This window comes from Pteropus alecto, unplaced genomic scaffold, assembly GCF_000325575.1.
Source record: "Pteropus alecto unplaced genomic scaffold, ASM32557v1 scaffold20, whole genome shotgun sequence".
In the NCBI taxonomy this organism is placed as follows: domain Eukaryota; kingdom Metazoa; phylum Chordata; class Mammalia; order Chiroptera; family Pteropodidae; genus Pteropus; species Pteropus alecto.
In genome coordinates, this window is record NW_006436298.1 from 9,910,755 (window position 1) to 9,937,360 (window position 26,606).

The 26,606-nt window shown below is 36.3% G+C and overlaps 1 protein-coding gene across 7 annotated transcripts in view; it reads right to left on the reverse strand.

Moving 5' to 3' along the window:
- Window positions 1–9,520: 9,520 nt before the first annotated feature.
- Window positions 9,521–26,606, reverse strand: part of ANKRD31 (ankyrin repeat domain 31) — a 141,632-nt gene continuing 124,546 nt past the window's right edge. For all 7 annotated transcript variants that reach the window (XM_025047708.1, XM_025047710.1, XM_025047709.1 and 4 more), the window contains 3 exons: window positions 21,560–21,700; window positions 17,499–17,601; window positions 9,521–9,805 (listed from right to left, as the gene is read on the reverse strand). In XM_025047708.1, the coding sequence (XP_024903476.1) occupies window positions 9,660–9,805; window positions 17,499–17,601; window positions 21,560–21,700 (390 nt within the window). In that variant the 3' untranslated portion in view covers window positions 9,521–9,659. The remainder of the gene's footprint in view (window positions 9,806–17,498; window positions 17,602–21,559; window positions 21,701–26,606) is intronic.

The window sequence follows — 26,606 nt, forward strand, 5'->3', positions numbered from 1 at the left end:
TCCGTCCACTGCCCTCAGTTAGTTCCTTCCTTCCCTTAAAAACTTGCTCTGACCAGCACCACAGGTCTTCAGAAAGCAGTTGTCCAAGGCTGGCTGGTGGCCCCAGAAAGCCTCTGCTAAACACGACAGTATGATTAGCATTCCCAGGTATTAGTTTCCCAGGGATGCCGTAACAAATGACCACAAACAGGGGGACTTAAAACAGCAGAAATTTATTTTTTTACAGTTCTGGAGTCTAGAAGCCTGAAATCAAGGTGCTGGCAGGGCCATGCTCCTTCTGCGGTGAAGAAAGTTGCCTTTTCTAGCTTCTGGTGGTTGCTGGCGATCCTTGGCATTCCTTGGCTTGCAGCTGCATCGTTTACATCTCTGCCTCTGTCATTACATGACCTTCTTCTCCTGTGTCTCCTCTGTATCCACATTTCTCTTTTCTTTCATAAATACAAGACATTGGATTTATGGCCACTCTAATTCAGTATGACTCATCTTAACACGATTACATGTGCAAAGACATAAGTTGTGGGGGACACTATTCCATCCAGTACAATGGCCAAAAGTCACTGTTAACAAAAATTTATTGCTTGAGTTAAGGATGAAAAGAGATATAAATCACATTCCCTGACCTCAAAGAAAGACACTGTAGTTACAGATGTAGTCCCTGCACCCAGAACCTAACTAACCAACAAGATGGAAAATGCTAAAGGCCAACTAACTGACTGAGCCAAATGACAATTCAAGGGGCAAATGGCAGCCATTTATAGCAATTCGAATTTGGGATGGATCCCACTAACGGACTTCACTAAAGGACTTCACTCCAAAAGGAGGACTATCCAAGCACATCCTTGAAAGAAAGTAGGAAAAGCAAAGATAAGTAAGGAGAACTTATCAAAAAATACAGCTCCTGGCAGAATCTTCTGAAGTTTCACTGCAGAAATGAAAAGCTGAAAAGATGTGAATACTTATTATATCAAATATAAGAACTCGATGAATTACTTTGGTTATAACGATATGCTATAATGTCACAGCAATTATCATGCTCTAAAGTGCTTTCTCCTTTCATTAATTTCATTTGGTGTTTTTGATAATCCTGAGTGTCATCAGAGAAAGGAATGTTGTATCTTATAACCAAGGGTCCTGGGGCTCCAAGAAGTCAAGTAACTTGCCCAGGTCAAACAGCAAATCGGTTACAGAATTGGTAGGAAACACATTGGTTTCACTATTCCTCATTCAGGAGTTTCCCCACCAAATGATGTTGCCTCCTGGGTCAGCCTTCCAGGACTTACTGTGTTGTCTTGGTTCAAGGAAAGCATTGGAAGAACAAGATAACCCTGCAAGAAATGGAAAGCCTCCCTTAAAGCCGTGTCCATCCCAAGATGGAACTGTGATAAACCATCCCCAGATGCCTGAATTGGTTTTACTAAAACTTTTGAGGATTTTCAAATGTATTAAAGAGTCTTCTTTGGCCTTTAGAGATATCATAGGATCCAGTGGCCTTCTGCAGAACTCAGCTGGTTATCCTAAATGGGGGCTAAATGGAATTTGAAGGCATGCAGAGACAGTGGTAAGAAGTTGCGGGGAAGTTGACTATAAATGACAAGAAATTACATCATAAATGGTAAGCCAGCAAACCTGATAATTGAAGCTCAGTGTCTGATCTCACCAATGTAGAATCATGCAGTGATGACCAGATCTTGATAAGTTTTGAAAACCTGATGGCTAGCAGCTGGGAGTAAGCAATAAGTCTAGCCTTGGGCCGAGTGTCTGATGATTTAATGTGTTTCCTTGGATTTTCTTTTACTTAGCGAGCAGATAATTTTGCCAGGTCCTCTGCTGGCTGAGTCTTTAATGGTATATTTAAAAATGAAATGCTTTTGAGTCTAGTGTTATTCACTGAGTTCTTGCTTTTGCAAAGCACTACACTGGTTGCTGTGGGAGGATACAAAAATATAAAAGTCCCTGGACTTGAAGAAAATCCCGTCTTATTTAGGGGACATGAGACAACATATAGATTGAAAATGCTATAAGTGATAGAACTGCAATGGAATTCGTTCAGTAGTTTGTTCAGATGCAACTTCTCAAAACCTGGCTCCCCTTTTAAAAACAATGGCCTGCCTCACCTCCATTGCACCTTCTAGCCCTTTATCCTGATCTATAGTCTTTATGATTTACCACTATCTGAAATTAAACCGTTTACTGTTTACTGAAGACATGCTCTAGGCATAACATCCGTTAGGATACGGTATTTGTTATATTGCTGCGTTTCTAGCACCAAAAACAATGTTGGGCATCTATTAAGTTCTCATTAAATATTTTTTAAATGAATAAAGTACATATGAATCAACTAAAAATGGGCTAAGATCATTTGGATTAAATGTAGTGTTTCCCACATTTGCTGGTAAGACTTACTGAGGCACCTGTCAAAAAAAAATTCCTTGGAGATTCTGATTCAGTAAGCCTGGAGTGGGGCCTAGGAACTTGAGGCATCCTAAGTGATTTTTTTTAATAGGGCAGTGTGGGAAACACAAAATTAAGGCAGTGACTGATGGTGGGTGGGAGAGAAAAGTGAAGAGATTAGAGCAGGTTCCAGAGGTCAGTGCCTGCTCACTGGATCATCTGGGGGAGCGGGGGGAGGGGATTAAAAAAATACTGATGCACACATGCAGAAACTCCAGAGCAATGAAATTAGAATCTCGGAGTGAGCCGGGATTTGGGCCAGGTTATAAGGATCATCAGATAATTCTAATATGCAGCCAAGGCTGTAAACCCCTTAAGATCTGCAGAAATATTTTATTATACGTATTTCAAGTATATTGCTAGGTTGTGCTCCAGTGGCTTCCAGCTTCTTGAGTTCCACAGTTGGAATCGTTAATCCAGTTCTAGTCTGGAAGGAACATGTGCAGGAACTTAGATGATAACCCAATTTGGGGAGAATTATAGTCACTTTTTGCTATTGTAAAAAAAGTATGTTATTTAAAGCAACAACTGAATATACTCTCTTGTACTTCATGGCTGGAGCAGAGAACACCTACAAGAAAATTTTGATGAGAAAGCCAAGGCCCCCTAGGCAAAGCCTAGATAAGCAGGGGTGAGTCATAGAGACCAAAAATGCTATGCTTATAATAAAATGGGGGAAAACAAAGGAGAATCCTGACTATTTCTTGTAGGCCTGGAGAACGGTGATAGCTGGGCCAGGAAAGAGAGAGAAAGGGAAGATGTGGAAAGGGTCTATAGAAGTGGTTCTCTGCCTAGGTGCACATTAGAATCACTTGGGGAGCTTCAAAAATTACTGATGAGAGATTTGTTGTGAAAGATTTTGCTGTAATGGGTATAGGGGTATTGTGTGTGTGTGTGTGAGAGAGAGAGAGAGAGAGAGAGAGAGAGATGCAGCAGGCTTGTTAATCAGAGGTTTAGAGAGAACAAGGTGAGCCCAGGCAACCTACTCTCGTTCTCATAACAACAGCAGCTATCATTTATTGAGTAATCACTATGTGCTTGCCACTGTATTGCCTGCTTTACACAGGTTATCTCCTTTAAACCTCACAAACATCTTAGGAGGAAGGTACATTGGTAGCTCCATTTACAGACATGGAATGAGACCTAGAGAGGGTCGCAGGTTCCACAACTAGTAAGTGAGTGGTGGAGCCAAGATGTCAGCCTTATATCCACTCATATCCACTGTCCAATACTGCCTCATACAAGGCAGGGGACAAAAAGAACGGCAAGGAGAAATTCCCAGTGGTCGAGATCATGTCCAGTCTTTTCTAAGTTGTTCGCTGTGCTGTGCTGTAACTCCCTTTTACTACCAAGCCTTCTGTGAAGCCTGCTCCACAATAGCTGGGGCGTGTGGCACTTTGGGGGAAGGACTAGGCGGGGTGAGATTAGCATGAGGTTGAAGGATGTGGGAGGTGGTGACAGTGCTAGTGGCTGAGAGCAATGATCAGAAACCAAGCTGACCAGCAGGCTGATGTTTTTTTCCTAGAAAAGCAGCTGCAATGCGAGAGCATGCCTATTCTTAGGAAAATGTAGAGAAATAGGGGTACCTAAAGTGGGGGAGGTAAGTGGCCATTGCTCTGTATATTGACTGAGGGGCTCATATTATTCCACTTGGCTTCTAAAGGAAAAGGAGGTCCATAATTCTAGAGAGTTAGGGGCTCTCCGGGCTCGCATTACTACACATAAAATACTTTGTTGCACAGAGCAGAGCTCTTCCAAATTTGACCGTCTACTCTTTTATTTATCCTGGATATCGCTCTTTGGGGAGGCGGGGCTAAGGACCAACATTTTCTTAAACCTACTCATTTCCATCACCAGCATTTAGGGAGGGTGGCATTTTTACACAAAAAAACAGTTTGTTTTGTTGTTAATTCTTTTCATGACAGGTAATGTGTAGGCAATAATGAACAGAGAACAAAAAAGCTGTGCTGAGATACAGATGTTGGGTGATTGGCAAGGTTCACCCACCAGCTAACTCACCTTACCACTTCCTTACCTCCAACTTTGAAGGGACATGACCCAACTTCATACCTCAGCCAAACTGCCATATGTCATGAAACTTCAAGGTGTCTTGTAAACACCTCAAAAGAGAAATGTTAACTGCTTTTACCTTTAGAAGCACCACTATTTACATTACAGCTTCAAACGTCTACATCTACTGTTCCCATTTTAAAGCCCCTTGCAAAGTAGCTGAAATGAAAGAATGTAAACTTAAAATACATCCAGGGAATTTAGGGGTTAACCATGCAGCCTGTACTTGGCCCTTAAATTAAGACAGGCAAGTTGATTTGACATGGCCTCAGATTCTGTTCCTATTATTGAAGTGGTTAAAAAAAAAGGGAGGGACATGAGAAACTTGTGATCAAGTATAAGCAGAAACTTACCATATTTCTCAGCTTTTATGTGTATAAGAAAGATATGTTCCTGGTTTCCTTCTGTAAAATAGGCTTCAACAAAAATTAGATGAGAATATAAGGAGAAGGAGTCTAAAGAAACAAATGTGGAAGAGATGTGTCGTTAGCCCTCATTGTATTGAAAATCCAAAGGGACTTAAAATCCAGGTCCTGTGAACGCATGCATTCATTTAAAAACAACAGGATAGTTTCCTGTGACAACTGAGTTTGGGCCTCAGATGAATAAACCTTACTCATTCTTTATACCTGGAACTCCCCAGATTGAAAACCAGAGAGCCAAAGAGGAGATACCAATGTGTTCAGATTAAAACTCATCCAGTAAGACTTCGACATTCCATTTTTCACCAATGAGTATCTCTGTCTTCTCTGACTACTTAGCTTTCGCCAAAGTGAGTAAACACTGACTTCCTGAGAATGTGTAGGTGGAAGGAGGCAATAGAGTCATCATCACTCAGAATGTTGACACTGTTTTAATCACTTAACATATATTTTTAGGCAGATATTTTGGTTGAGAGAGAGGAAATGTATGGTACCTAACAGCATGAGTCCTGAGACAGATGACCAGGTTTGACTCCCAGCTCCATCACTTGGTAGCTGTGTGACTTTGGGCCAATTTAGTTCATCCTGTACCTCCATTTCCTCATTTGTAAAATGGGGATAATATTTCCTACCTCATAGGGTGTGGTGAGACTTAAATGAGTTAATACATCGAAAGCACTTATCACAATGACTGATATGTATTAAGTGCTCAATAAATATTAGTTCTTACTCCAATCCCTTTCCCTCATACCCATGTTTTTTTACTGGCAGTCTGGAGTCTGTATAGCTGACTACTTTCCCACACATGGGGGTGTATTTACTTTTCTCAGCCAGTCAAAAGATACCACCACTTCTCTGGCTAGTGACTGATTTAGGAATGAGCAGATGGTACAATTCTGTCCAATGAAACGTACTTTTCTGTGGTGTTCAGGGAAGGTTTCTTCCCAAAAGATGTGCATTGGAAAAAATGTTTCTTTTCTGTTTCTAGTGATACTGTTTCTGCATGTGTACCTGCCTGTAATTGCAGAGCCATCTCGGCACTGTAAAGGGAGCTGGAAGAAGGGTGGCAACATAATAACATTGTTGAGTTGAAGAATTAATGAACCCTGAAATTCCTACCTCTGGACTTGATCTATAAAATAATAAATTTTTCTTATTGCTTAAGTCATTTTGAGTAGGGTTTTATTACTGTACTTGAAAACACCTTGACTGATTGATATTTCTTGAGCGTCTAGTATGTTCAAGATATTATAGGAACTACAAAGTATAAAACCCAAAACCTGATCTTGACAAGTTTTTCAGCTACTTGGGGGAGATAGCTGTGGAAAGAAAACTAATTTACTGCTACCAAGCAGTAAATATTAAATGCTTGGATTGGGTAGTCTGAGGAAGCAATACAGGAGGTTATATATGAAGAGAGGGCTCAAAGAATAAGGAAAACAGTGGGCAGTAGAGAGAAGGAACATTCTAGGTAGGGGAACATTCCAGCTAGTATAAACAAATGAGAAGGAGAGTTAGGGATTGTATTAGTTTGCTAGGGGTGCCATAACAAAATACCACAAACTGGGTGGCTTAAGCAACAGAAAGTTATTTCTCATAGTTCTGGGGGTAGAAATCCAAGATCAAGAAGTCAGCAGGTTAATATCATTCTGAGGTCTCTCTCCTTAGTTTGCAAATGGCGACCTTTCTGCTGTGTCCTTGCATGGTCTTTTATCGGCACAGGTGCATCCCTGTGGTCCCTTTGTGTGTCCCAATTTCTTCGTATAAGAACAGCAATCAGATTGGATTAGGGCCACCTTAACAGCCTTATTTTAACTTAATCACCTCTTTAAAGGCCCTCTCTCCAAATACATTTACATTCTGAGGTACTGGGGGTTAGAACTTCAACATATGAATTTTGAGGAGACAAAATTAAGCCCATAACAGGAACAACAATAACACTCGTTTAAGAGTGAGTCAAAGGTTAGAGATGATTGAGAGAAGCTGGAAGGTTATGTTAGGACTAGAGAGTAGGGGGCCTTGAATGTTGGGCCTGGATTTTACTTTTGAAACAGCAGCAAGGAAGTAAAATAGATCTTTAAGAATATTTTGGCACAGTGTGCCGCAGGTTTTTATAAGAACTGGGGTGAGAGAAATGGGATGGAATTACTGTTGCACATAGTCTAGCCATGCACTGATATAGGGCGGAACCCAGGAGGGGAAGTTGGAGGGACTGAATGAAAGAGGAACTGAAGAGAAAAGGACAAGATGTATGCTTGGACATTACCAGCAATCAGGCCAGCGGAAGCTTGAACCATAAGTATTCAAGTCTTAAAAGGAAGTGTTATTCTGTAATTTTTATTACAGGATTGTGAGGCCTGGACATTGGGGCTTCAGCTTTCTACTATTTAGGACTACCTGTCTGAAAGGGAATAGGCTTCCTTGCTGAGTACGGAGTATCCTGGAGGTGTTCAAGAAGTTAGTTTTATAGAAAGGATGCAAATATCGGGCAGAATATTGGCTTATTAGATATTCCTGGAGGTTCCTTATATGACTTAGGGTCAGAAGTTTGAGGGCTTCATTTAAAATAGGCAAAACATCTAGCAAACATTCCAAATTACCCAGTCTTACAGGGATGATCTGGGATAAAACTGCTTTCTGGACCCCATCTCTGATTGGAGTAGACCCTTTTGCTGTATAGTTTGGGCAATGTATAGTATGTCTCTGGGCACTAGGTACTATGTCAGTTTCCAGTTGGTATATAAAATTTTAAACAAGCTTGGAAAATTAAGTTTAAGAATTTGATCACTAAAATGAAAACTTAAGAATTGCAAGATTTCTTTTCTAAGTATAAACTTAGAATGTACGACTTTTGTAAATTATAATCACTAAATAAAATAACTGCTTTTTAAGTTATTCTTTAAAAATTTTTTTTTTTTATTACAGAAGAAATGTATGTGTGTGTGTGTTTAAACTGAAGGTAAACTGCTAAATTATCCTTCCACCAGGAATTAAAAAGCACAAATTAGCAGTTACAAGATAGTCATGGAGATATAAAACACGTTCAGGGAATGTAGTCAATAAGATTGTAATAACTATGTATGTATCAGGTGGGTATTAGCTTATTGTGGTGAACATGTCCTAAGTTATATAAATGTCTAATCACTATGTTGTACACCTGACACTAGTATGTCAACTGTAATTTAAAAATAAAATTTAAAAAAGTGTCCTTAAGAACTAGCACTGCATAGTTTTATTTGTAGCATTCCAGACCTTTTACTCAACATACTCTTACACCTCCCACTTATAAATACAAATACCCATTTCTTAGTTTATATATAGCATACAGAATATAAATACATGTATGACTATATATATTATACATGCACTCAAATGCATATCATTTTTAACACAAGTATTTGTTTTAAACATTGTCTAACCATTTGCATGTTTCCATTTATTTATATATAATTTCCATGTTAGTATATATTCCCAAATGGCCCATGTTTTAAATATCTCCTTAAATAATAAAAGCCAAACAAACCACCTCATGTAGATTATTCAAGAATTAGACAAATAGGCTAGTCTCAGAAAATGATAATGAAATAAAATTCTTATCAGTTCTCAAACATTACAATTTATAGGGTCATTCTATCCTGAATGTTTTCAAGGGACTCTCAAAAGAAAAAAAACGATTTATCTTTATACTTTTATTAATAGGCAAATCTTTCCAGGTGCTTTCTTTTCAGATATTTAACCTTTTTATATGAACAGAAAGAACACACAGTACCAGTTTTAAAATTTGCCAAAGGGTATATGTACTTAAAAGCCTTCCTTGCCTCTCAGCTCCCCAGCCCCATAATTTTTCTCTTCATAGGTAACTATTAAACAGTTTCTTATATATTCTAAGGATTTTAAGATTCTATACATTTAAAATAAGAAAATATCGAAAAAGCAACACCATTTAATTCTATCTTCTCCCTCCAAAATTCTAGCACATGCTAGAGTAATTTTTATTGCAATTTTGGCTTCCCCATCCAAATGAGAGAGAAGGGACAGAATTAGGCCACAGAGGAAAGAAGCTTATTTGGGAGCCTGGGGTGAAGATGAATAAGAATAACATGGCTATCAAAGGATTAAGACAAACCTTTGAGAAAATATATAAAGTTCTTTAATATATTTCTTTCTTAAAAAAAAAGAAAAAACTATGAAAATGTAGCAAAAGTCATAGGTGAAGTACATCCTATTTAAAATAATCAGCCCCCAAATCAACAGTTCATTCATTTTTTGTTCTAAGACTCATCACACTTACAATTCTATCTATGCTACATTTTATGAAACTTAAAATAAACCTCTTTCATAATTTTAAATTTTGATTTCAGGATACATTTCAAATTAAATGGAGGAAAGATACTGAGACTTTAAGTTCCTGTTTTAAGTAAATTCACTTTACCCAGGCCTTTCTCGGACTAATCACCACTCTTATTTGTATCTTTATTTCCCTTAAGGAATAACTATTATTTATACTAAGGTAGAGGTGTTGATTGAAAGATTAGTTTTAAGTTTCTATTTGTAAAACGAAAGCCAGAGAGTCAATATGGTTTACTTCAAAACTGCCTTTATTTGAAGAGTTATAAGTGTGTGTTCAAATTGGCCCATCAGATCACAGAACATGAAATGTGAATGTTAGTTAATAATATGAACAAATATCTAATAAATTCTTAAGAAAACAAGGCCTTAGAATGTTAGCTCCTCACATTCCACGTAGAACTTCCAATGCTGATCCATTATATGGCAGGGGAGAAATTCTTGATCACTGACTAATAGGATCTCATTTATTTGTAGATAAGGTGGGATGCCTTGCATTGACTCTCTGGAAGTTCCTGTTTAAAGAAGTGCCAACAAATTAAAAATTGCCTTTAAAAAAATAAGATTTAAATTTACTTACTGCAAATCCTAGACCTTAGTCAAGTCAATGAGCACATGTAACAGGCTTTCTGACCAGGTCGTTCTTCACTCACTGCATTTTCTATACTCGAGATAAGCTGTAAGTCAGTTCTGGCTGATCTTGGAAGAAGAAGCCTGTTTGTAGTCTAAGAGTCAGTGATCTGAAAGCTGGTTTCTTCAACCTCCCTGGCATCTCAGAGACTCCTTTCTCACAGGGCCGTATGAGCTGTACATCATTCAGCAAACAGAATTTTATTCCACAGATAACACCAGTATGAGTATGGCTTTTGCCAGGCAGTTTCTGTTAGACATGCCATACAGTCCAACAGCTTTGTTCGTAATTCTAAACAATACATATCCTTCTGTAATTTCTTTCTGCGTTCTAATAACATCACACAGTTGCCTATCATATCACAAAACATGGTATTAAGACCATTTCTTACTTTTCAATACCTTACTCTTTGCACAACCATATGAGACAAGAATCTAATTATTTAGAAAACAGATTTAGATTTTATTTTCTTGATTTAATAATTCACTTATATTACTCACTGTTATTTAATAGGTTGCACAAAATACAGACACTTAAATATAACAAAAAATTGAACAAAAGTTTCCCCAGCAATCCAGTCTACGCTCTTACTTCAAGCCTCACTACTCCCATCAAGCTGTGGGCCAGTGAGGAGAGATGGGAACAGGTAAAAGGACTGTAAGAAGGACACACTTGGGAGATCTGCTTCCGAACTGAAAGCTCCCGAACACCGAAGTTTTGCTTCCAGTCTAGCCCTGACAGTCATGTTGGGGGTAAGGAGTTGAGAGAGAGAAGGAAGCAGCACATTTCAGATATCTCATGTAAAATGTTTAAATTAAATATCCTTCATAGGAGATGATTTTACTCAGGGTCCACCAGTAATTGTTGCCAGTCTATGGAAAAATCTTAGAAAAACTAAGCTGTTGTGATCTTCAGAAATATGAACTGACAGGTAAAACACTGTAATATCAGGAATACACAGACACATATAGACTTAAGCACCCTGGAAATATCTACCGTTTATTTTTTCCAGTCCTCACTGTGGAGAGGATTAAGTGGAATAATGCTTGGGTATCTAGTTCTGCTTAAGGAGCCAGACATCTCCTGGCTCTAGAGCCTAAAAGAAATGAGAACTAAGAAGATTAATAAAGAAGCTCTATCACTGAAAGAATTTTTGTGAATGAGAAATCAGAATTCTGAGAAATAGTACCTTAACCCCTTCTTTGGTCAAGTGATTATCATCATCTTTGCAGTGATAGCCATGAAATCTACCTGTAGCTTTGTGACAAAAACTTTTTCCACCAGGAACTGTGAAGACCACCAATCTACCCTGCTGAGGGGTAGAAGCGCTTCTCCCTTTAATTTTCACTTTTATTTGAGATAGATTCCCTAGGCAAAAGTCAGTGGCCTGAGATCCGTAATCAAAATTTCTAAACAGTAGCATATTTAACAGGCCAGTACAACTGAGAAAATAGCCTTTTATGTGGATATTTGTCGCCCTTCTTGTCGTCCTTCATCTCTAACAAGAATTGCACACAGCTAAGGAACCATTCTGCTCATGCATGAGGTAAGGAAAAATAAATCTTCCTCAAGTAGTACCACCAAATACTGGCTATTCTGCACAAGTATACTTAAACTGAATTGCTAGATTCATTACCAGGCAAAAGAGAGGGCTCATGCAACCATTCATGTTAGCTAGTTGCCCAAATTAGCACTTCAAAATGACAAGTTAATAAGGGTAAAAATAATTTTAACTTTTATTCCTCTTTTTCCTCTAATTAAATAAATTTTTTTTCCTTTACTAGATCAAAAATAAGAATAATCAGATTCATTATTTTAACTGATAGTTCACCTCTGAAACATCACTAACCCATGTACTCTTTCATTGAACCCATTTTACCTCTCTGGTTCTTAGTTTCATCATCTGTAAAACAAGCCCAAGACTAGTTGCTATATAAGGTTCACTTCTAACACTAAAATTATTGAACTCAGACTTCCAGAACTTACTCTTACAAACTAAGTATTCTACATTTTGTTAGAATTATGAGATGAAACTTTGCTACTCTAGTTATAAATGGAAATGAACATTTACATATACATTCTCATTCTGAATTAGAAATGTAATTCCCATCAAAGGCCAAATAATTAAGAATTATTTTAATAGATTGTAAAAATATGATTGAGGAAAACTGTATCATAGCTATTTAAATACAAAGTTCAATGCCTTTTAAAAATAAAGGATCCTAAAGGATAAAAATGGTGGTGGAGTGTTATACGGTTTGATATTTATTAATGAATAATTTTATATATTCATTGGTAAGATCAAAAGCCATCTGTGAGGCTGTACTGGAATCAAGAAATAAAGTCGAACACGACATTTTGAATTTTAAAACTATTTAAGCCCTCATTATTTGGGGAAAATTAAAATTTAAGAGGTGGTTCCTTAAGCTGCATTGGGTTTGAGGTACTTGATTTTATACATAAAGTGTGCAGGGTTTTTTGTGTCTTTGTTGTATAAACATGAACCCTGGAGTTCTTCTAAAAAGCAGCTCCTAAATGGCCTAATGTTTGTAAAATAATCTGGCAGACGGCCTGGCACATGGCAGGTGCTCAACAGACAATTTTCTTCTCTTTCCTCCCTTATCAGTAGCTGTTTCCTTCACTTTATGAATTAGGTCAAAAGAGTGTTAATCACAATGCCAGTATGAAAAACTTATGATAAAAATAATGAAAAAGAATCGAGAGTTGTAAACAGCAGCTGAAATAAACATCCTCTGTTCTGTTATCAGGCACCCATCTTCCTTGGGTGTTTAAGGTTTAAGAAGTTCTTAACCACTTAAAACAGAAGCACCTGTGAATGTTTGTTCTCTAGTACATATACTTTTACAGAGAAATAAAGCACAATAACAGCATTGAAATTACGAAAACTCTTTAAAGTCATTCATTTACAACAGGTTACCAATAAGTTAAGGATTATTTTCATGAAAAACAAAAGAGTATTTTTTTCCTGAAAAAGCATATTAATTTTCAAATGAACAAATGATGTTAGGTCCCCATGAAGGAAAATGCTATAATTAGTGTGCATTAAATAATGGTTGAAGAAAAGAGAGATTTCAGATACTTCTTTTTTCTTAGATGAATACATTTAGCTTAATGTGTTTCGAGTGTGTTAATAATCTGGTGACAGGGGACATAAACATATAAAATTGGCTTTCCAGGTAAATAATAAAATGTGATCTAACTTAACAGAATACTTTTAAAAAGAACTTTAAGAAAAATATATTGATATATCTGTACAGAGTGATCACAAACTATGCAGAAGTTTAGGAATATCCATTTTTCCACTTCCTCATTATACTTTATCAGTGGAGATTCCCTCATTAACACAGAAGAAGGGACTACAGCCAAGCAGGCAGAGAGGAGAGAGGCTTGGGATGAAGCTGTAAAATTTCAAAGGAAAATGCACCGTAGACTCCCTCCATTTTAAAGCTTAAAAACAACGTTACAGAAAGATACTTCAAGGATTTATTTCATCACCAGAATTTCATTTTTAAAGGCTTATGTTTGTATGTTTAAATCTTTAGTTAGAAATAACATATGCCCTCAAATTTGTTAACATACCACATTTTAACACTCAAGTCCATCAATACATTGACTTGAGTTACCAATTTAACTAGTTTTTGTGTGGAACTCAGAATAAACCTCTTCGGTTATCTATGATTCATTTAAGAAAGTCTTATAATGGCAAGATTAAAAACTTATCATCTATCTTCATAACTCAGGATTTTCTTGATACCGTGAATCTAAAATAACATGTAGAAATAAAGTGGATATTGAGGTTGCTGCTATTTGTTTCACGAAATGTCAATATATATTATCTGATTAAATAATTTTAGGAAACGTTGGTTAACAAAGTTAAATGTATTTCTTTATGACTTCTCATAAAGAGGGGGAGGAGGAGGGAGAGAGAGTTCTCTTAAATTTCTGGTTGAGAAGATGTGAAGGGCCAGCACTCATATCTCACAATTAGATACAGAAAATTCAGATAAAGGAGACAATATTAACTAATCAAAATCCCATTTACTATTTGTTGAATTCTTCACCACAAATTCCATTACAGCCTGTGAGATCTAGTCATGTCCACCTATTAAGACAGTCGATCATGAGTAAATCCAGTTTTACAATAACAGTCCTTTGGACCATATTCATGCTTCCATTCATTCATGCATTCATTTGGTGAACATTATTCAGTGAATATTTACTGGGAAGCTACTGTGTGCCCAGCACTGGGGAATATAATAGGAAGCAAGATCCCATAATAGTCTCTCTAAGCTCAAAGATCTCAGTTTATCCAGGGATTAAAAGTAGGTAATCAGCAATTATTTATAATATAGAGTGATATGCATTTGATATATAAGCTTTGACCCTCTATTTGCACAGTAGTATGTTAAAATCTATATGCTTTTTATTAAAGTAAATGAAATTGAAAAGTTTCCCTCCTTTTCTTAAAAAAAAAAAAAAAAAAAAACCCCTTGTCCAAATTCCATTTTTTTCCAACACCTATTTGCTTGATTCCTGTACTGGGTCACATAAACAACGCACACCTTAAAGTGAAAAGGAGTGCTACTAATAATTTTGCTGGGTTAGAGACTTCCCTGGTCAAACTGGAATGCATGGCGATCCTAGTTATGGGGAATGTAAATGGCTCTCCCTAGTCTCCTTATTCCCCAAAAAACAACTATTCTGAAGTGAATGATCATCAAAAGTGTAAGAGAACTGATTGGGTTTATGACCTGAAGTTGGCCGATGAAATCCATACGGACTTATTTTCCCTGCAGAGCCATGACTTCCATGACTACATTCTGATATGCGAAAGAGGGGAAAAGATTCTCTCCTGAATGCTTTGCTTGTAATAGGGTTAGAGAGTTTACATTTTTCTAACTTGCCAGGTCTTTGGTACCACAAAACCAGGTACAAAAAAAGCCTAAATCAAAAAGATTCAAATAAAACTCCAACCACAGCCTACAGAAAGCCAGCAGGGACATGCCTGTAGATTCCTAGTTCCAGATGTAGGTAGCAATGAGCTGGTTGGCATACTGGCATCTCTACAGTTCTCAAATTAGCAGTAATATTTTTTTGAAATATCTGAAGGAAAGAAAATACAGAATTTCTTCAAAGAAATTAGTAACAAGGAACTGTTTATATTTGCAGAAAACAGAAGTATCAGTTCAGAAACCATTTTTTATTTTATGCTCACTTAACAGGGTAATTATGAGCCTTCTGAAGAAGGCTAGAGTTGGAAATGCCTGCCTAGAATTAGAATATCTGAGGAACAGATAATCTTTGTGATATAAGGAAGAACCTACATTTCTGCTTTGACTCGAGGTTAGAATCTAGGAGGAGAAAGAGTTTGCTTGGCTTTCCTTCAATTGTGGTTGTGCGTGCGTGCATGTGTGTGTGTGTGTGTGTGTGTGTGTGTGTGTGTGTGTGTGTGTGTCTGTCTGTCTGTCTGTTTGAGGGAGAGGGAGAAGGAGAGGGGGAGGAAGAGGGGGAGAGGGAGAGAGGGGGAAGAGAAAGAGGGAGAGGAGGAGAGAAAGCAACAGGGTGTGCTTTGGCATCAAAGTGATGGGCTGAATATATCAAGAGTTTTCAAATTATTATCTGCATAACGAATCAGACACTACTAGTCATTCAAAGTCTATAGTCAGGCTGGCTGTATATGAATCACTTTAAAAATTTAGGTCCCTGGACCCTACTCCAAGATTTGATTAGGAGATCTACATTCAAAGTTAGGATTCAAAGCCCATGAATTGTTACAAAAACTCCTTTCAGTCTTTTAAGCCCTGTAACTTCCCCACAATTGTTTTAACAGATCTGTTTCCCCCAAATGATAAAAAGCACATTTGAGGCTGTCTTCAAAAACTGGGGAAAATGCATCGTATTCTGAAGCCAGTTCTGGAGACAAAGAAGGACCCTAAGAAGTTAGGGTGGACTAGGTATCAAATCAGGAGAGGAAAGTACTTTGAATTATTGGAGTTTGCTGTAAGAAAGGGAAAAACCTTGGTGATAGTAATCCCTGTTTGGTTCTTGACTCTGGTTATCACAATATTATCATTTTCTTTTCTCTACTTCCTCTCTGCTTATATTATCCCCTGCTAGTATGAGACAGGGACACTGGGAAAAAAACAGGAGGTGCTATAACAGAGAAAAGCAATATAATATTAGTTATATCTGTTTTTCGAAAATGTGAGCTGCCCCTTCCAAGGTCATTTCAAAATCTGCTAATTGGTGAAGATTCCATTCTCTTCAGTTTTCTTAGGCTAAGGTTTATTTCATCAGATACAGTATATTCATTGATACTAATAAGCAGATTTATTTTAGTATGCTTTTAGAAAATATGGGAAACCAAATCATGCCTGGAGGAAGGAAAAAATGCCATTTTTCTACCTTTATGTGACACTTAAAAAAAAAATCTACCCAAAGTAAGTACAGCATATATCCAGAGAAAAAAATTGTGACAGAAAGTGAAATTTCTTAAAATTCTCTTGGAATCAATTGTGGTTAAAAATGGAGTGCTGTGAACAAACAATAAATAACAAATGTTGGTGGGGATATGGAGAAACTGCAATCCTTACACTACTGGTGGGAATGTAAAATGGTTCGGTTGCTGTGGAAAAGTTTGTTCTTCAAAAAGTTAAACATATAATTACTATAGAATATAGCAATGCTAGGTATATACCCAAAATAACTGAAAACAGGTACCTAGAAAAATATGTATACATGTGTTCATAGCAACACTATCCCCAAGAGCCAAAAAGTGGAAATAACTCAAATGTCCATCAAAGAATGAATGACTTAACAAATTGTGGTGTGTGTATATATACATATACATATATATAATGTATGTTGTTGTTTTTTTTTAATTCTAGGGTACATGTACTGAAAAAAAAAAACAGAACAAGAAAATCAGTTCAGGGGGGCTTTTTTCTACACAATCATACCCAGGCTTTCCTGTAGCATGCTGCTAAGCAATTCTCTGTCTAACCAGTCACATAAGATAACTGAACGGTGATCTTATATATACACAAACAAATTGTGGTATGTGTATATATATGTACATATATATACATACACGCACATACATACATACACAATGGAATATTATTGAGCCATAAAGAGGAATGAAATGCTGATAGATGTTACAATGTAGATGATTCTTGAAAGCATTATGCTAAGAAAAAGATGCTAGACACAAAAGATTATATACTGTATGATTTCATTTATATGAAATATTCAGAACAGGCAAATCCATAAAGATAGAAAGCAGACTGGCAGTTCCCAGGGACTGAAGGGAGTAACTGCTGAATGAGGTTTCTTTTGGGGGTGGTAAAAGTATTTCGGAATGACCTAGAGGTAGTGGTGGTACCACACTGTGAAAGTACTAAATACCACTGATTCGTTTATGTTATTTGGCTGTTATGTGAATTTCACCTGAAAGGAAAAAAAAAGACCAAAAAAAAAAAAAAATGAAGCACTTTCCTAGTAGGTTTGGGCGTGTTTTCCCCATTACAAAGAAATGGGTGTTGGTCTGCACATACCTGGAAGACACGGCTGATGTTCCTGAGGTACTAAGTTTGGTTCTGGAGGTATGGGAACTTCCTCGGAAACATACTTCAAAAGCTCCTTCCCCATATACGTTATCTGCACATAATTAAACACAGAATTTAAAAATCATATATTTTATAAGAAGCAAATTGTAACTTTGGTAAAGTACTGATTATTGTATATAATGGACTGGCAAAATATAGCCCACAGCTGAATATGGGTTACCACCCTTTTTTGTAAATAATGTTTTATTAGAACACAGTGATACCCATTCATTTACTTCATATCTATGGCTGCTTTCTGCTACAACAGGATTGAGTAGTTGAAACAGAGACCATATACTCATGAGGATTTAAATATTTATTATCTGGCTCTTTACAGAAAAAATTTGTTGACTCATTGTATATTATTAATTCTCTCATCCATTTACTTACTCAACCATCATTAATCTAGAACTTGCTACTTTACAACTTTAAAAGATTAATGTCGCATTAATAAAATTAAGCCATAAAAGTACTGGTACTTTTCAAAAATCAAATACTTAACTGATTAGATTAATAACATTTTGGGTCTATATATCCAAGTTTTTTGTTTTGGTTTGTTTGTGAACATAGCTATTATTTGTCAGCCCAAAAGATTAGAGCTTAGAAATATCTACACATGAATGGGCTGGACTGAGGCAGACTGGCAAACATCTGCCAGAAATGTTCTAGGCCTGAGTGTCCTTGGGTTCTCCACTCAGTTCTAGGGCACTCTGATAATATACCCCCAGAAGCTAAGTGCACTGTAGCTAAACCATCATGTCTCAGTTTGAATATCCTTTCCTCCAGGAAGCCTTCATAGAACATTTAAGTTCAAGTAATGACCCTCCTTGTCTAGGCTCCCATAACTTTTGTGTTCATATTTCTGTCAAGGCACTTGATATATTTAAATGAAATTATGTGTTAATGTATCTGTTTCCATTAAAATATAAGCTCCTTGAGGCCAGGGTCTGTGTCATATTCATTTTTATACTCCAGCGCTTCACATAGTGCCTGATAATACTGGAAAAAAACTCTGAAATCCCAGCTCTTAAGCAAGATTCTTAAATTCTGAGTCTCAGTTTGTGCATTTGTAAAGAAAGTACCTCCGTCTTATTAAGTTGTGAGGATTAAAAGAGTTAACAGAGGAAAAGCATTTGGCATACTGCCTAGCACATCCTAAGTGCTCAATAAATGCTTGTTATTGAACAGAGCAAGGAAGGCCAAGGGGATCTGGAAGGGTTAGGCACCCTTTGAGCTCAATCCCAAACAAAGACTAGATGTAAATGAAACAGCTCTGGCCTACTCAGTGTGCTAACCCCTCCTCACGTGCCAGGGAAGAAAGAGAGACAAGGCCCCTGAATGTCATCTGTCAGTTCTCCAAATAACTATCAATTAGAAAACAATAAAATTTTGTTCACATTATACTTTGACGATATCCAATACACCTTAAGCGCTCATCAATGTGCAGGCTCGGTATGTTTTTACCTATATCTCAGAGTACATTTTTATCAGTTAGTGCTGGGTAACATAAGGTAGTAAAATTGTACCTTAGTAGCTTTGGAGATCTTAAGCATACTACTGGGGTAATCCAGACATACAAAGAACATAACAAAGCTTTAAGAAAATCCACTGAGTTAAAAATCTATTTTCCACATGGCAGGAATAATTTATTGAACAAGGATAGTAATGAATAGATCTCTAAATGAACAGGCACTAGGTTAATTCTGGAAACTGTCCATTTCATAATAGTGCTCATGCTCCAGTTGGCTAAAGCACGTAGGCAAACAGTCCTCCCATCTGCCTATGACTCAAATTCTGATTCCTGGACTAAATCTCATTAGATGCAAATCTAAATCAGAACCTATGGGGCTGGGGTCCACCAGGCATTGGTAGTGTTTAAAGGCTTCCCAAGTGATTTTAACATGTAGCCAGGATTGAAAACCATTGCCCTCATCATATAATTTATCGAGGGTGGAATCTGGAACAAGCTTAATCTCCTGTCTCCTACCCAGAGATCTCTCTGTCACCTCAGGATGATGCCTAATAGCTAGGAGACTGTGGCAGTGAGAACAAATAGTGATGCCATAGCATCAGGATTTCCTTGCTAAAAGCCCAACTGCTTGGGTAGGAAGTATGAGTCATCTCTGTGTCTAGTGGCCCTGTCATTCTGTCTGATGCAGGACAAGACCCAGTTTTCTGGCATTTCTTGCCTGACAACCAACCACTCCTGGCTCCATAGCCACACCAACATTCTTAGAACTAGTCAGTAGAAATGTTTACATTTGCCAATGTAAAAAAAGCTCCTTTCATGATGAAGTGACTGTGAATTCAGGAGTTACCCCAAGACAAGAGGAGGTAGAGGCAGTTTCTGTAGTAAACTTTAAAAGAGGCTTTTAAATATTGTAAAGAAACTCATTGGGGTAGTGTTTCTCAGCCTGGAGTATTTAATAAGAGTACGTACACAGCCTATAGTAATTTTAAACACTGTTTCTGTTTTGGGGATAATTTTTAAAAATCTAATCCTTTTCAGATAATATGTATGAATATCTTATATCCCAGAATTGCCCTAATTTTACTTCCCACATTGCATTTGGCCTCACTATCACATAGGTGTTAAGCAATATAACTTTAATTGACATGGTGATGAGAAAAGACCAGAGGCAATGTGATAATGCAAATGAGGCACAAGTACAGAGTAAGAGCCAAATGATGTCACAGCCAACTATTCAAAAGCAGGAAATGCAGTAGTTCCAGTAGAGAAAAAGGGTGGGAGACCTGAGTCAACTCTAGGCACACTGAAGCAGAGGCATGTCAAACTCAAAAGTACCTTATTTATGTTGTAAGTATAGAGTCAGTTCCAGCAAAATGATCTAACCTGTCATAAACTTAAGAAACTGTAATAAAAAAGGAATTTCCATGGGTTAAATGCAAATTTATAAATCAAAGTTACACTAACATGCAACTGTGATTTATAAATCCATGTAAAGGATTGGGCAGGGTGAGTTAAAAGCAGATAAGCTGTTGACTCCAGGGGTTGTGGGGGGTGGGGGGGAAAAACTTCCATAGGAAAAAAAAAGAGAGAGACAGACTAGAAAGCAGAGAAAATCCAAAATGTGCTGACAGAAGTGAAGGAACTGAAACAGTTTTGGAAGCACTTGCCACAAAGGTCTAGGAGACCAGAATGCAGGATTTAGGGACGCAATCAAAAAGTAGGAGCTCGGAGGAAGGGTGGGCCGAGCAGAGTTGAACAAAAAAAGAAGAGAGGAAACGGCGCCTTCTATCAGTGGCGTGCTGAAGCTTCCTGCAACAGCTAGTGAAGGCTGACGGCGTCTGCGATTCTGTGAAACAGTAATGGTGGCTGTTCAATTATTCACATTTTTCTGGGTGAATCACTGAAAGACTGTTGCCTGCAGTGGTGCCACAGATATCTAGAGGTGGCTGATCACTGGACCTCAAGGGTGTGTCAGTCATTAATAGTCTTTAAACTGGTGGTTAACCTGGGCTTATAAGGCAGAAGACAGAACTAAGGAGGAGGCTACTAAGTCTGGGAAGTCTGAATGAAAAGAAATATTTCTTTTTGGGGGACTTGCAATTTATAGATAAAACTATGCTCAAACATAAAGGTGCACCATAACTTCTGTGAGTCTTAGGCTCCTTGCTCATTCCTTCTGTCTTTAGGGGAAGATTTTATAAGAATACTGATAACAAATTAACTAAATTTTCATACGCCAGTGGTCTCAAATTTTCTAGGTGGAGTCACTAAGATCTGAAATCACTTGGGGTCAGGAAAATTGGGGGCATTCAAATTTCTAAGTGAAGAACAAGAAAAGAGAGGCTCAGTCAACAATGCAACCTTGCCCGAGGGATTTCTGGCAAACAGGAGTTGTGGGAGAAAGCATGTAGCATGTTGCAGAAGGGACACATGAGGACAAAAACTTAGAAAACTTTCAGATTTCTTTTTAAAATGTAGTTTTATCATTTTAAAAAATGTACCTTTCCATTTGAAGTTAAAGATAAACTTAATGACCCACCTTACTCCAAGCGTAATTCCAGGTCACATAACTATCACCTCCTAGAAGATCTTTGAGCCAGGTGACTGGATTTTGATAAATCTGACCATTTTCTACCTTAATTTTACCACTCAATAAAACACTGGCTTTGTGGGTAGCCTCCTGAAGGAAAAAATAAAATAAAGATTAATATTAAAAAACAGATGAAATATGTGAACTTCTGCTTCTGGCCATGAAATAACAGGGCAAGATTTACCCTAATACCTTACACAACCAAAAAATGGACAAAATATTTGAAACGATGGTTTGCAATATACCAAACATCAGGCAACAAGTACAGTCATCCCTAAGAAGTGAGAAATTAATGAGGTTAGCCCTATAATTGTCCCAGCTCACTGCCTTCAGAGTTTCCAGGTCATGGTACAGGGAGAGGGAATCCAGGCTAAACCTGTGGACCTTCTGAGTTGAAGAGACAGAGCAGAGTTTAGAGAGGCAAGATAGCTAGAGTTTGCAGGAAAGAGTACTGAACAGAGAAATACAATGAGAGAGAATTCTGCAGATCTTCAGATAGTCTTCTTTAATTATTCAGCTGAATTGTGATTGGTTATGTGTGTGAGGAAATTACCCAAGTCTAGGAAAAGAACCACCTGAAAGGATTAGAGGTTAATGGCAGTTGGCATTCTCAAAGGTCGGAAATAGTACCTGTACCCAACAGCAAAACTAGAAAAACCTCAACACTTATGAGGCACTGGTAGGGTACACAGAAGACTCTTGCTTCAGTCAGTAGGGGGAAATAATTAGCCCTACATTAAACACTGCTCTAATCCTGCCCAATAAATCTTAAAAGCAAGACACAAAAGGATCAAACTGGGTCCAAGCAACTTAACTGTATCCTAGAATAAATCTCCAAAATATTTATAAGAATACAAAACTATCCAGCACCCAAAAAAGTAAATTTCGCAAGGTCTTGGATACAATAAAAATAAAAATAAAGGGTGAAACAGACAATTCCACAATAATAGTCAGAGACTTCAAAACCCCATTTTAATAATGTGTAGCCCAAACAGGCAGAAGATCTATGAGAAATGAGAAAACTTGAGTAACACTATAAACCAACTAGACCTAACAAGCACCTATAGAGAATTTCTCCAAACAATAGGAGAATATATATTCTTCTCAAGTGCATAAGGAACATTCTCCAGGATAGGCCATGTATAAGCTAAGTCACAAAATAAATCTCAAAAAAATTTAAAAGGACTGAAATAGTACAAAGTAGGCTCTAACTGCAATGGAATAAAATTAGAAATTAATAATGGAGAAAAATGGGACACTCACAATTAGGTGAAACTCAAACAACACACTCCTAAATAACTGATGGGTTAAAGAAGTAATCAAAAGGTAAATTAGAAAATACTGAGATGAATGAAAATGAAGACACAACAGACTAAATCTTATGAGATGGAGCAAAAGCAGTGAATAGAGAAAAATTTATAGCTGTAAATGACTATATTAAAAAAGAAAGATCTCAAATCAATAACCTAACCTTACACTGAAGACTGGAAAAAAGAAGAGCGAACTAAACACAAAAGAAGCACTAGAAAGGAAATAATAAATATTAGAGTGAAAATAAATAAGACGGACAATAGAAAAACTATAAGAACATCAACAAAATCAAAAGTTGGTTCTTTAAAAAGATTAACAAAATTAACAAACCTTCTAGACTGACCAAAAAAGCAAATAAGAAGACTCAACTTACTAAAATCGGAAATGAAAATGGCGACATTACTATTGACCTTACAGAAATAAAAAGGGCTTTAAGAGAAACTATCAATAACTTTATGCCAATAAATTAGGTAAATTAGATAAAATGGATGAATTCCTAGAAAGATACAAACTATCAAAACTGATTCAAGAAGAAATAGACAATCTTAAAAAAACCCATAATAAGCAGAGATTGAGCTAATAATAATAAAAAAAACCTACCCACAAAGAAAAAACCCAGGTACAGATGGCTTCACTGCTGATTACTATCACACTTAAAGAAGACTTAATTCTTATTCACAAACTCTCCTTCCAAAATAGAAAACACTTTTGAACTCATTCTATGAGACTAGTATTACCCTGATTCCAAAAACAGACAAAGAGAACACGAGAAAACTACTGATCGGTATCTTTAATGAATATGGGTACAAACATCCTCAACAAAATACTAGAAAACTGAATCCAGCAACATATAAAAAGAATTATATACTATGACCAAGTGGAATTTATCCACTCTCAAAAGAATGCAAGGTTGGTTTAACACCTCCAAATCAATTAATGTTATATATCAGATCAACAGAATAAAACCCAAAAATCAAATGATTATCCTATTGATGCAGAAAGAACATTTGACAAAGTCCAATACCTTTTAATGATAAATACACTCATGAAACTAGGAAGAGAAGAGAACTTCCTCAGCCTGCTAAAGAGCATCTTTGAAAAACCTACAATATCATACTTAATGGTGAAAGACTGATTTTTTTTCTCCCTAAGAAAAATAGTCTTATCTTAGGAAAAAAAATGGAAGTCTGATCTCGCCATTTTATTTTAACATTGTACCGGAGGTTTTGGCCAGTGCAGTCTGTCAACAAAAGAAATAATTTTCATACTGGAAAGAGAGAAGTAAAACTGCCTTTATTCATTATCATCTGTATAGTAAAATCCAATGGAATCACCCAAAATTTAAAAGTCAGTATGGCAAGGTTATAGGATAAGATTTTAATATATAAAAATCAATTGTATTCCTACATATTAGCAATAAATAACCAAAAGTTGGCATTTAAAAAACAATATTGGGGGATAGAGGGGAGGAGGGGCATAGGGTAAAAGGGGTCAAATATGTGGTGACAGAAAGAAATCTAACTGTGGGAGGTGAACACACAATGCAATATATATATGCCTTATTGTTAAATTGTACACCTGAAACTTACTGGATTTCGTTAACCAATGTGTTCATAAAAAACAACAAAAAAAAGCAATATTACATACAATACTATCAAAAATATAAAATACTTTGGAATAAACCTGATAAAAGCTGTGAAAGACCCGTGTACTGACTCCAACACTGCTGAGAAAAATTTAAAAAGACCTAAATAAATGGAGAGCTCTACCATGTTCGTGGATTGGACAACTCAATATTGCTGAGATGTCATTTCTTCACAAATTAATCGATATATTCAACTCAATACCAATAAAAATAACTGTAGCCTTTTAAAAATTCACAAATTCATTCTAAAATTACATAGGATTGCAAGTGATCTGGAATAGCCAAAATATTTTTGAAAAAGGAGAGCATAATTGGAGGACTAACACTATCTGATTTCAAGACTTATTCAGCTACAATAATCAAGACAGTAGTGATGAAAAGACAGATAAAAGATCAATGAAACAGAATAGGGAGTCTGGAAATAGGCACATATATGGACAACTGATTTTCTACAAAGGTGCAAAGGCAATTCAATAGAGAATACTTTTTTCAACATATGCTGCTGGGAAAACCGAATATCCAAATTCAAAACTATAAATGGGGATCTTACTTTGTAACATATATCAAAATTAATTAAACATGAATCATACTCTAAATGTAAACCTAAAACTATAAGAATTCTAGAAAACTATAAGAATTTAGAATTCCAAAAACATCTTTGTAATCTTGGGTTAAATTATTCTTAGATATAATACCAAGAACATAACCAATGAAAGAACACATTGATAAATTGGACATCAAAATTTAAACTCTGTTCTTTATAAGGCAATATTGAGAGAATAAAAAAAACAAGTCACAAGCCACAGACCAGAAGAAAACATCTGCAAAGTATATGCTTGATTAAAGACTTATACCCAAAATGTATTATTTAAAATTCTGAAAACTCAATAATAAAAAAGGCAACCAATAAAAAAATAAAAGATTTGAATAGACACTTCACCAAAGAATAAATATGGATGTAAAAAGTACATGAAAAGAAGCTGAATATAATTAATCATTATTAAATGCAAATTAAAACCACAGTGATGAACTACTGTATATATTTATATATTACATACATACATACATCTACACCACATGTTAGCATGGCTAAAATTAAAAGACCAATCGTATTAAGTGTTGACTAAGTAAGGATGTTGAGGAACTTTAACTCTGGTGGGAATGTAAAAAGGTTACAAACAACTTTGGCAGTTTCTTTAAACGTTAAATATACACTTACCATATGTAATCCAGCCATTCATTCCACTGCTAAGTATTTCCCAAGAAAAATGAAAGCCTATGTCATACCAAAACTTGTTTGCAATAGCCAACAACTGGAAACAACCTAAATGTCAACTACAGATGAACTGATAAACATTCTATAGCATATACGTACAATGGACTATTACTCAGCAACAAAAAGAATAAACAATTGATACATATTACAACAAGGATGAATCTTAAATAATTATGCTCAGAGAAAGAAACTAGTCAAAACTAAATACATATGGTGTAATTCCACTTATACAGAATTCTTAGAAATGTAAATAAATGAATAGAGACAGAATGTAGATGAATAATTGTCCAAAGAGCATGGAAAGGGAGGGGATGAAGGAGGTGTATAAAAGAACACGAAGAAATTTTTTCGGGTGATGGATATGTTCATTATCTTATCTGCGGTCATGGTTTCAAAGGTGTATACATGTGTCAAAACTTGTCAAACTTTACTTTAAATATGTGTAGTGTACTAGATTCAATTACATCTCAATAAAGCTGTTAAAGAAAAAATAGCTGAAATATGAAAATTACATTAAAATTTTATTATAGCTGATCCAGAGAAGAAGTAACCACAACTTTCAAAATATGAGTTAATTTAACTAATTTTACCAAATAAAATTTGATTTGCCTTGGCTAATTCTGAGGTAGGTATTACTTAGCAATAAATTGGTTGACAGGGAAGCAAACGGGAACATCAAGGGATCTTTAAATTATTGTTTGGAGTTGAAAATTGATTTTTGCTACTAACTTATAAATAAACCTTATTAACTAGGAAAAGCCTTA